This window comes from Pavona decussata, unplaced genomic scaffold, assembly GCF_977016875.1.
Source record: "Pavona decussata unplaced genomic scaffold, jaPavDecu1.1 SCAFFOLD_91, whole genome shotgun sequence".
In the NCBI taxonomy this organism is placed as follows: Eukaryota; Metazoa; Cnidaria; class Anthozoa; order Scleractinia; family Agariciidae; genus Pavona; species Pavona decussata.
This window is the reverse complement of record NW_028145508.1, coordinates 1701885-1714446: the sequence shown is the minus strand read 5'-3', so window position 1 is coordinate 1714446 and position 12562 is coordinate 1701885. Positions and strand designations below refer to the sequence as shown.

The window sequence follows — 12562 nt, the reverse complement described above, 5'->3', positions numbered from 1 at the left end:
TCTAGGTGCATTCTCATAAAAAAAATCGTGCGAAATTAAAAAAACAAAACCGAGGAAAATTTACGAAGTGCTCGCTGCTTACACTGAGTTGTCTTTTTCTAAAATGCTCGCTGCTCGCAAAACAAAGCTGATCACTGCTCGTGCTCGCATGCTCGGGAATGCTCGCCGGCAAAGACCGATTCCATACCCCTAAATGGCACTGTAGAAATTTATTAATATTATTATACTGTACTCACATAGTATGAAAAATTCTCTAGGAGAGAAGGAGGAAGAAGAAGTTGCGTCCGGTGACTCTTAACCTTACACGCGGGGAATTTTGGCTTGCGCTGTGCGTCATATGCATATTTCGTTCTTCAGACGACTTGTGTACGCTGGCCAAAAGAGGACAAATCTGCTTTACTTAATCTCCGTTTTATACAATTCCAACGCGAACGAAAAAACTCTCGCTAGTTAAAAGTTTGGTTAAAACGTAAACAGGTCTATATTTGGAAGACAGAAAGTGTAAAAATTACTTCTTTTAAGTCTTAAAATATTTCGGCTACTTTAACTTCCTCACCATAATCCTCTTCTTGGACAAGCCTCTGTTGACAGAAATCCGGGGATTTGGGCTGCAGATTAAGCTCTGAAACACGTACAATTTTAAAAGACAGAGCGTGCATCAAAAGACCACATGCATGCATAATCTACTCATTGGTATATGCACCCTGTGTTAACAAGCGTAGTTTCCAACACATGGATCTTCAGATTAATGTATATCAAAATAGTTAATATCCACATTTGTTAGTTCAAACGAGATTTGGGGGGTATTAGAGCTGACCATGAAGTGTTTTTTAGATTAGATGTCTGATGAGTTGAAATCGTTTCTAAAGTGATAAAATTTTTGCGGTGTTTTTTTTGTGTGGATAATTAGTCTATTTTTGGTGTCTAAAGGCTCTCAGGTTTGGCGATTTAAATGTTTTCTTGCAGGCTTTAAATGTTTTTCATGCCAGCATGTCGTACTTACTGTACTTAGAACCCGGCTACTGTTAAAAATTGTTAAAATACAACGCATGAAGCCTAGATTTCCAGGAACAAAAGCTGCAAATGTATGCCATTCTTTCGCAGTTTGTTTTTGCCTGGTTCGCACGTTCTGGAAATATGGCAATAAATCAAATATTTTCCTATACAAAAGGAAATAATTCACGGTATTAGGGGTCGAGGTGATTTCCTTTTTTGATAGCCCATTCACACCTCATGTACAGAAAACCGATCGTCAGTCCATAACTTCATAAGTGTCAATCAAACATCACAGAGACCGCTACCATTCACTAACACTGCAGTTAAAAGAAATGTTTCTATTTATGGTCAATTCCTCCAACACTACTAACACTATTGTCTGTATTGTGGTCTTAACCACGAACGAAAAAAATAAAATAAAATAAATAAATAAATAATAAGAAGAAAAGCCCGTCAAACTGAAGATAAGATGAGTTTTTTGTGAATTTGTAAGTTTACTAAATCGTTTTATGATTTACTAAAAAAGTTGAAGTTTTTTAAAGCGGTACTGTGTGTCTTTGTTTTTCTATTTCAATGTGAGACATGCGGAAAACCAATTCACTCATGAATGGTTCCTGAAACTTTTTTAATATATTCTAAAATGATTCAGTACATTCGCAGACTCACAAAAAAAATTATCATCATTGAGCTCTTATCTTTGACGTACTTTTCTTGTTTTTTAGCGTTTTTTTTTTGGCGGGGTTAAATTGTGGCCACGGTCAAGGTCAACAATTAAATGTTTTGGTGTGCAGTACCGCTGTATATTTTTCGAGTTGTGCCATATTTTGACAAGCTCGTTGGGCGAACCAAAATACAAACAACGAGTACAGCGATACTTTACACCAAAACACCTGATAAGAGATTTATTACCCAACTAAACCTTTTATGAGAAAAACCGAAACAGGACGAGCAAACCGGTTTTTGCTTTGTTTTCTACTTACAAGTAACCGAACCATATCGCAGGGTATTCGTTCTCGTCTCGCGCTGTTATCCAATAATGAGTTGGATAGTAAAACCTTGTAACAAAGAAGTTTGTTTACTGATTTGAGTGAATTACTGAAGTGTGAACGTAGACGCCGACGAAACATTACCGTGAACTTAAACACAGCCTTACACGGACAACGACGCGAAAATCAATGTCCCAGTTTTGTTAACCAAGTTCAAACTAGTTCCCAAGCCTTTTTCCTTGTAAATGACATGAAGGGAAACGCTCTGGAAACGAGATTGCGCTGTGTTTTCGTTTCTGTTAAGCAAAGGAAATATCTTGTTTTTGTTTGCAATGGATTTCCAAATAAACACAGATGCCATGGTGTTAGAAATTACAAGAAAGCGTTAAAAGGGAAACGTTTATCTTGTCCGTGGCCCACACTCGTCTTTGTTTAGAAATTAAAGTTCTCCGTTGAAGGCTAGCACTTGTCTATTTACACCACCATTGGTTATTCACGGGCCGAACTTGATTTGTAACAGATTCTTCCTTTTCTGGAAGGTACTCTCTTATTTGATGATACCTTAGAATTCCGAAAGTAACGGCTCCCGAAAGTAACGTTAGTTCTTTATCTTTCTATTAAACTCCGAAAGTAACGGCCCACCCGAAAGTAGCGACCCTTCGAAAATGACAACTCAACAATAAAATATTGTTTCCTATTGTATTTGATGTAACTTCTACTTTTTGACTCTATAATACCATCTCACAAATAAATTATCGGCATCGACGTAAGGCAAAATCAAACCCTGTTTACGGGACAGAGCAGCACTTCTTTACCCAAAGTATCTCTGAATTATCGCCAAGGTGATCGAATGGTTTTACTTGAATCTGCGGACGACTGAATTCTATAAAAGTGTGACCATTCAAATGAAAGCTACTAAGCAGTACTTTCCTGCGGTGCTGTTTATTGTGCTCTACAAGATTGTTTTAACTTTTGAGTCTGTAGATGAAATTCTAAAGTGTGATCATTCATGATCACATGAAAGCTTTTAAAGCTATTAAGCTGTACTTTCCTGTGGTACTGATAGTTTTCTGCTATGTTCTGAAGGGTGTTCTAGATAACGTGAAACCACGCTCACGTTGACCATTCAAATCTAAAGAAGAGAAGTGTATATTCTCGTGGTGTTGATTGTTTATGAAATAGTTTCGGTCTTTTTTGATATTTGGATCCTGAATTCACGCTGCCCTTCAATTTCGATTCACAGTACATCCTTGCGACTCTTAAAAAAATATTTTCAATTTAATTTCACTGTCCCTAGCAGTGAAGCCTAGCCTCTCCGCTGTGTACGCACTGGGCAGACCGTACCACGTTTTACGACCTTACGAATGCAAGACGGTAAAGCCAACGAAAAAGTCATTTGAAAATATAACTCTGTTTCATTTGTGCTACTTTGTGATTATATTAACTCGCTCAACTTCTCACAAACGACAAACTACCCAGGAACCAAATTGGTAGGAGTGGCGTTCAAGTTAAGACTGGAGAATGAAAAATTCACCGTCTTGTGCGAACTAACGTTCTAAACAAAACCTTGAATTTGGTCATTTCACGTTATAGAGTGTGAGCACGACGGCCATGTTGGAGGACCGAAACAATACAATGATTTTCCTTTGGAAAATATATTCTATTTTCATGCAAATATCTTCTATTGTTTTAGCTCCAACATGGCCGCGCCGTGCACACGCTCTATAGAGAGTTTTAGCAACGACGAAGGCAACGGCAACGGCAACAGCAACGGCAACGGCAACGGCAACGGCAACGGCAACGGCAACGGCAACGAGAACGTCAAGAAAACAAGAGGCTTAATAACGTACCAAAACAACAACTCTGCACGTGCATGACACTTTTTGGTTCCAGTTTCTTTGCCATCTAGCCTGTGAACAGGCTCCCATGTGGGGTATAGCTAGGGCGAAAAGAAAATTCGGCGAGCCGGGCGAGCGGAGCGCGGTATGGGGCGAGGAAGAAAGAAAGCTCCCTTTCTTTCTCCCCCTTCTCTTCGAGCTCGATTTTTGTCTTCGCCCTTGACCCCACTTGGGAGCCTGTTCACAGGCCTTTGCCATACGGCATCCGCGTATCCGCACTCGTAACTAGGACGTGAAATCAGAATTTCTTGATGGGACTTTTTAGGGAAGACAAAACTGACACGACGAATTTTTCTGACTCTTTCTAAACTAGGGTGCGGTCTCCAAGAATTCAACTCCAGAAAATTTCACCTACATTTATAATCGCGAGGATGTTTCAAAAAACGCGAATACATTTTAATAGTGACATTTTCGCTGCCGTCACCGTCGTCGTTGCTAAAGCTCCCTAATCGGCAGAGAAATGTAGTTAAAATTTAAAACGCACGTGCAGAGCGATTGTTTTTGCTCATTAAGGCGTTGTCGTTACCGTCGCCGTCGCGTTTTCGTGAGGTCCCCGATTAAAGGAAGAAAAGACACGTATTGACCTATTTCCCGTCACTTTGTTCCAATGTTCCACATTGTTCTAATGTTTGAAACATTAGAACAATTTCCCTGATCACTTAACACCCTTTAAAACCTTCCTCTAAAATGTGCTCCTTACGTAAGTTTTCGTCATTTCAAGTTTTCGCTCCACATGAAAGAGAAGGGCTTTTCGTCATTTCTCTTTCTCGTCCTTTCTCGCGCCACATAAAAGCCGGTATGTTTAGCCTCCGTTAAAGACGTTAAAAGCTGCCATTTCCTCGTTTTTCTTGGCCGGAACACCAAACATTTTGAGCAGGGGGACGGGCAGTTGACACGTAAAGCTGTGACGAGAAAATCTCCGCAAGGAACACGGAACGTTGCACTCGAGCCTGTGAATTAGCTGCAGTAGCTGCAGCAGCTCTATGTTTGAGACGTCCGGACAGTGTTTGTCAGTACGATACTCAAGAACAAGCAGGCTTTTAAACGGAATTAGTCAACACAAGATGAGGCACGATTTCGCGGTTGAAGACATTTCCCAGGACTGCGGGCAATTTGAGCAGTTTGGCGACACGTCTATCACCTGTTATCAATCCCAGATTTATCTCCATTGTAATTAGAAATAAAAGGAGCCGATGAAACCCAGGAAACGTTAAGAAACGTCCAAAATAATGCGTGAAAAGAAAGCGTGACATGACCGGAAATATTTCACACCGTGTGAGTTCTTAAACCGAGCCTCAGCCTGAGGTCGAACTTTCAATTTAATTTTCGCGACAAATTCGCAAACAGTGGCTAATAAATTAACTAGTCCGTCTGAAAACGTTTCTGCCAGATAACAGCGCGTATCTAGGGGGTATAAAAAAATTGCTCAGATGCCGGCTTTCCTCAAGGTTTTTATAATGCAATTAGCAGGAGTATCAAGTGGTTTCAAGAGTACTGTTTCAAACAACTTCCGGTCTTAAAATGCCCTCTTGAAATAAACTGAATTTGTTTCTTTAGCGAGCGCGCGCGCTGCCCTTTGCTTCCATTTCGCTAACCTTTGGTGTTGTGATTTGGCTTAATGTTACTCCATTGTTTTGAACTCGGCTGTCAAGAATGGCGTCGTACGTGATGTGCTGACTCTTCTGGTCTTCTCCTGCTCCGCACGTCACATAAATATTTCCAGATGAGAAGGAAGCTGCGCTCTCAGCCCCCTCGGCGGTTTCTTTTGTAGTACAATGAGACTTTACATCTGTGGTGAGACGTTCCCCGGTATGCATGGCTGTGCTGTGTTTATCGCGGGTCAAAGTGTTGCGAGGCGGTGTAAAGTTATGATTTGTCTGAGAATGTGGCATTTCGTCAAGTCGTAATCAGCGAGAATTGAAAGAAACGTAAAGTTCTGCTCTAATAGCTATGGAGGGCTAACGCTTACGATCGAGCGCGTGGGAACGCACCCCAGGCCAAAAACAGCAAGAATAAATAAACACCTCTAATGGTTTGCTCTTTGCATAAACAATCTTCAATATTTGTAGAAAAGTGACAAATAAAACAATAGAGCTCCATTCGAAAGCAATTATCCAAAGCACACAAAGTGAGATTTCTCAAGAGTGTTCTTGAGTACAAGAGATGATCAAAACAATCGTAAAAGGAAAATGGCGGCGATTGTATCAATTTCCTAGGCTCACTCCCCCTATCTGCTAAACGTCGGTGCGGAATACATGACGCATCGCCATCTTCCGACTGCAAAAAGCCGCTTTTTGATGGACAACTTGGGGTATGGATTGCAAACTTCAAAGACTGCGACACCAAAGAGTGAAGTAGATCTTTTTCCGCGATGACAGATCCCCACTAAGGGTGGCTTATTTAAGAGCGATGCCGCCGTCAATACCATGTAGATCGAGTCGCGAGAGCCAATACAATTATGTACGATTTTTACTCGACGAATTTCGCCTATCAGGCGCCTTCGTATCCCAGCACTTATGCGTACAGAAATCCTGAGATGAATACCTCTTGCAGCTATCGCTTTCCAAACTATGGATTCCATACGGGGCACAATGGACCAAGGTTTCCTCCTTGCGAGCGGGTACCAAACGTCGCCAGAGTGGAAAGTATGAGAATGGTCGCAGACAACACGCCCTCAAAGCCTGACAACTACACAAGAACGCTGCATCACTTTCCTCCAACTCCACCATCAAACACGCACTCCATCAGAGGTTTCAACGACGAGCCACTTAAAAAATCGTGCAACGTGGACAAGATCATTGAGGAACTAAGCGACGAAGGTAAAATGACCCACTGCGTAGGTCGATACAAACGCAATCGGTTTTACATGGTGTATTTAATTCAGACTTACTTATGAATTTCCTGTATCTGTTATTTAAAATGTTGGTTTAACTCGACCTTGTGAACTGTTAATTATTATTGGAGTACGTTCTGAAATTTGATTGCTTCAAGTATACTCCGGGGTTTCTACAATCTTTGTAATGAGAAAATAATGGTCAACACAATACGTAGGTGTTTTGCTTTACCTCTATTTCCGAGTACACTATCCTAAAACCAGTACTTGGCTATCGTATGTTTGAATTCGTAAAGCTACTTCGTTTAAAGATTGCACCAAATTTAAATTGAAGTACTGTTAGTGTACAATATACAGCGTAAAATTTTTCAACTGCCAATCGTCCCAATCGCGCCATGGAGCGGGCGCGCGTTTATGCCGTGATACAACTGTCGTCGATGCCAACATCTTGCAGAACGTTTTCTAGGAATACACCGCGCTGTCTAGCCTCAGCAACCTATGGAAAATATTTCTTTTTTTTAGAACAAATATCATTTAAAAAAAACAATACAATTTTCTGCGAAGTTTTTGTGCGTTGGCATGCAAGGGCCGGATGATCATGAACTGGCAAAAATTGTCAAGGAAATTGTCTCATTATTTCGGGAAGCCCTTAGGGTTACTCGTAAATAAAACTCGCTTGTCTTAATCGAGTTATTTCCACACTGTTCGAGTATTTTTGGGGTACCAAATGTCTACACAAAGGAACCACCCTAACTAGACATGCGTCACTCATGTATCCAAAGATCGCCGAGGAAATGGTAAGAATCGGATGTCAGATTTTTATGTCAAAATTATCACCGCGACATTTATCTTCCAAATAACCATTTACTGGACTGGTATATATAACGGTTGATCACGACAAGAACTTTTAGTTCTCTCTTTTGTTTTCATGCGAAAAGTCTGGTGCAATTTTACACAGCTGAGAGGACGGAGTGGAATAGGACCGTTTCGGTATTTAAAATAGCTTTTCAAACCGGGGCACATAATTTATGTTGAACACTGCACGCTACTGAGAGGTCTACTGAGCTTTTGGCTTCATTACTAAGATTTTTTACTAAAGAAAGTTAGTGGATGGCGCAAGTTTTACTTTTCGAAAGTAATTTATACCTTCTGAACCAACACGAAACACGTCAGTAAAATGGAGTTTAATACTGAACAACTTATCTCTCTGGGAAAATATGTGGGACGTTTCTGGAAAATCTGCCTATAACTGATTACTTGGGTGAAAATCCATGTTACACTGTGACATAATATTGCTAAAACAGTTTGGAACTCAATTGTTTTAGAGAAAACTTAACCATGGCAAATGCGTTCAGAAAACAGCTTTCATGATGCCGAATTTATATTCCTAAGGGCCTCCAGCTAAATAGATGCGAAACAATTCTCTAAATTTAACTCTCCATTGGTTTGGAAAAAAAAATTAGCCAGTCTTTCTGTGTTTGTGTGCAGCTAAACCACTGCAGTACCATTAAACCTAAAATAGTAAGTTAGTAAGAATGCAAGGGATTTTATATTTTAAAACGAGATTGAAGATTGCACTGGCTGGTGAAATAACCAGATGGCTAGGTAGCCCTTGTCGAACAAAATTTTTAAATCTCTGGTCTAACTCCAGGCTCCTAAGTCAGGGCATGTTAATCAGTCTTTTCCTGTCTTTGTTGGGATTGAAGTCTAAATCGACCACACGAGGCCACAGCATGAAGCTAGTGTTGTTTTCCTTCGAAAACTGGGGAGAATTTGATATCATCCAGTTCATCTGACCACATCTAAAATTCAGACAACTGATCTAGACAATCTTTATCACCAACTAGCTCGTGCCATAGCACGTTTATGGCAATACACTTCTACGAAGTTAGAGAGAATTTTAAAACATCAAAAGTGAGAAGCAAGATTTTGGTCGCACTCTTAGTGCGGAATAGGGGCTCACCACATCAAAACAAAAGTGACGTATTTTTTGCGACAGCTATAGACTGCACGTGTTATAATCAGTCCATGTTATAGCGCTATTTTGTTACTTAGTTAGTTAGATGAAATCCAGGCCCATGCCGAAGCAACCGAGACAATTGTCTGAATACAAATCATAAATTCAGGATATTCAAAGCAGTTAGAACTCGGCATAGAAGCTAAAGCATTTTGATGGAAGAGATCTTAAAGAAATAGTTTGTGAACGTACAGCGATTGCCAGTCATGGTGTTTGTTTGTGTCAGATTAATGGATTAAATTTTCTCCTCTCTGCACTAGAGCTTATCCATTATATTGTGCAAGCACTTGTGTCTGTTGTCATTTAGCCTTTCAGATCGTTATTTCGTTGCTCTGAAAATTAGATGTAGACAATTATTCTAAGCAACAACAACAACAACAACAACAATTTATTCAGGTATTTCCATATCTATACATGGCATTACTTAAGTTAGTTATTCAAATGTATAAAATTACAAGTTTTAGTACGATTTACTTAGGAAATAACCTTCTGTATCTAAACTTCATAATAATTTCATGCTATTGATTGCCAGTTGGTTTCTGTTGCGAGTTGCACGTATAGGCCCTATGCAGAAATTGTTGATATTTTAATATTCTTTTGTCTGCATTCAAATTAGCCCGACTAGCCTTGTTCAAGGTAAACATTCTTTTCACTTTCGAACTCAAGAACGAGTTAAGTAGGGCTAATTTGAATACAAACAAAAGAATATCCCGCGCTATTTTTGCATAGGGTCTATACCTGATGAAACTTGTGTCCGAAAAAAAAAACCCCACACACACGCAAATAAAGAACTCGGTGGTAAAACGTATCCGTTTGCATTTTTCTAGACGAAAAGACAGAGGGAACGAAAGGCAAGTCTCGAAAGGAAAGAACAGTATTTACCAAGTACCAACTTCACGAGCTGGAAAAAGAGTTCGGCAGAAACAATTATCTGACAAGACTGAGGCGATACGAGGTGGCGGTCAGCTTGGATTTAACAGAGAGACAAGTAAAGGTTTGGTTTCAGAACAGGAGAATGAAATGGAAGAGAGTACGAGGCGGAATGCCACCAAAAAAGAATAACATTGCGGATCAGATGGATTTAACAATCTGTTGAACAGTGGTACAGTTTTGATTATTGTAAAGAATACAAGATGATATTTATCTCACATCCCATTTAACTTTATTAATCTGCACCACTGCACCACGATTTTTTTATCCGGGATGTTTTAGAATGATAACTTTGTAAATTTCTATCAGTTTATAATTACTAATTTACAAAAACTGACCCAACAAATTCAGAACTAGAAATTGAACTTTCAATGATCGTAAAGTTGTTCTATTCCATATTTCAATCTTGGTATTTTAAGAATAGTATATACTTTCATTAGTTTTATTTCAAGTTATGTTACTTGTTCATGTTCGTTAAAATTAACTTCTTACTTAAGGACGCTGTTGTCGATTTTTACCGATCATAAAAACATACTAATCTAGTGTGTTATGTTCTTAGAGTCTTTCATTCGCGAAAATTGAGCAAAATTAGCCAGGTGAAATTTCGCCATAATTTTCGATCAAACACGAACAGAAACTAAGAAGATTATAAACGTTTCATTGCAAAACACTACAACTATTACCAACACGAAATCCTCATCGACTAAGTGTGGGGTACATTGCTACCCAACATTTGTGTTGTAGCATGCACAGTGCATAATGAATACCTTGCTTTTATTTGGATTAATTTTATCATAGTCCACGACGTTACCCTTCCACGTGTTTTGAGAAAACTGTACCAGATGGTGGAATATCTCCTCTAGGTTATATATTGTGTACTTCAACATTCATGATTTACGTTGTTACTTTTGTAAATAGGAAGATTTCTAAATTTGGTCCGTTGTTCCGTTATACTCACCAAGGAAGGGTGAGTCTTTCTTTTTTGTAGATTTTTTACAATTTAATGGAATTAGGATGTTCATTTTGCTGGATAGCGCCATAGCACGTGAGCTTGGTAAATGTTTTTTCCTGCAGACTGCTTCTAAAAACCTTTCGTTAATATAGTGAAAGAATTAACTGATACGGCGGCAAAATGATTAGCAAAACTGAGTAGCAAATTATCGAAATAGTCTCTAATCTAACATTTTATTCTGTGGGGACATTCTTAGGTTAAATTCACTCATGTTTGTTTAAAAGCCTTCCAAAAAATTGTTAGCCCCACACAATATGAAGTAGTTATAAGAGTGAACGATTTCTTGAAAGTCCTGCACATAATTTGTGGAGATTGCATGTCTCTCTATATTATCGCTATTTATTGGTATACCAGATTATTTACAAGAATGCTTTGAAAAATGTTTACCCAAAAAAGGATATAAAAATGCAGACGTTGATTGTATATCTTTTCTTTACAGTTTCATGTAACAATTAAATGACGGAAATAAAAAAAAAATAAAAAAAAAACAAGATTAGTTTAATAAATGGAACTTGTGCCTCACAAAGTAATATTCGCCATAGTTTTCTAGCCGCGCGAAGAAAAGTGCGGGCTCACCTTCATTGTTCGCACGCGCGCATCGCAATTTTTTTCGCGCCGCTTTCCACCATGTGAACGCCTGTTACAGAGTATATTTTTCCTCGTGCACTAATCACCTTTATTTGGCAGAAAAATAGGAGCGAGTATTTGGAAATTCTCTGTTTGGAGAAGCGTGCGGTTTTCCGCAAGCGAACCGTGACCTTCAAGGTACCCAGATAATCGGACCAAGAAAAATATCCTTGCGTGTTTTTGATCCAAATAAAGGTTGCCACGTTTATTATCGTTGAAAGGTTTTCGCACGTGCCGAATAAGCGCGGTTAGTGTTTTCCGGCACGGTTTATCGACAACTCCATTGATAAGTTCTGACAACAGAAGGGGTGTATTCCTTTCCCTCTAAAACTGGCCTAAAGAGTGACCATTCAAGCTTGAATGTAGTCTCAAGTGTGATAAATTCTCTAAGTCAGTGAAGACGATTTAAGAAACCAAAATAGTTTATTTGTACTTTTGCCAGAGATCAAAGTTCTCTGTTAGCGGAAGCAGTGGTTAAATCCTTTGTCTGGTCAGTGATCCATTGTTTGCGTGCAGCGCAGGCTTCGTTCTCGTTATTGACATAGGGAGGCAAAAAGCGTAACAAGGACTCTCTTGAAATTCCCATCCTCTTTAAATGCCCACCCGTCCGATGATGGTGATTCACATTTGATCGGTAAAGTTAATTGTGCTAAATGTGGAAGAAAAAACAAACAAAAAAAGCTTAATTTTGCACCCATCCGGAAAGAGACAACATCAACGACAAAAACACATTTCCGTCAAATATATTTACTTAGCCATGTCAACTCCAGTAGTGCCTATCCCCTCTACCCCTCTCCCCTCCCTCTTCTTTCCCTCCCCCCCCCCCTCCCGGGCATTAGTAGGGCAATTTTCGTCATTGTCCGGCCCGGGTGACTGGGGATTAGTCTGCGAGACCTACCGTTATTTGACCACCTCCCCGGGACATTAAACGGATGACGGTCTCGTGATTTTCACTTTACAGCGCTGTCACTTCCATTTATCTAAGGAGAACGAAATGAGATGGTAGGTGCACAGAACGAGCAGTTACTCTCGCTCTTAGCTTCGATCAGAAGTAAGGTTCTGCCCAGAAACTAAGAAATCAAAAAATTTTTTGGCTTTACCATGGGCCATTTGGCTCGGGGAGGGGACGGGGGATGTGATTGGTATGGTTTACTGTTGGAAATGGCTGATGCATTAACTAGACAATGTGTGCATTGTTTTCCCGTTTTGTTTTCGTCCCCATTAAAAAGGTGAGTTAAAGGTTATTTCTTTCGGGGGTGGATG

At 39.6% G+C, this 12562-nt stretch overlaps 1 protein-coding gene across 1 annotated transcript; it reads left to right on the top strand.

Moving 5' to 3' along the window:
- Window positions 1-4417: 4417 nt before the first annotated feature.
- On the top strand, window positions 4418-11160 carry LOC146474168 (homeobox protein MOX-1-like). The gene is made up of 2 exons (XM_085117425.1): window positions 4418-6699; window positions 9558-11160. The coding sequence occupies exons 1-2, from the start codon at window positions 6339-6341 to the stop codon at window positions 9824-9826; spliced, it is 630 nt and encodes a 209-aa protein (XP_084973551.1). The 5' UTR covers window positions 4418-6338; the 3' UTR covers window positions 9827-11160.
- The last annotated feature ends 1402 nt before the right edge of the window (window positions 11161-12562 follow it).

What these genes read in the sequence shown, in the direction of transcription:
- LOC146474168 (XM_085117425.1), top strand. Translation starts at nt 6,339, where the DNA reads ATGTACGATTTTTACTCGACGAATTTCGCCTATCAGGCGCCTTCGTAT. An exon ending in TGAGGAACTAAGCGACGAAG is followed by an intron (nt 6,700 to 9,557) that starts GTAAAATGACCC and finishes GCATTTTTCTAG; the next exon opens with ACGAAAAGACAGAGGGAACG.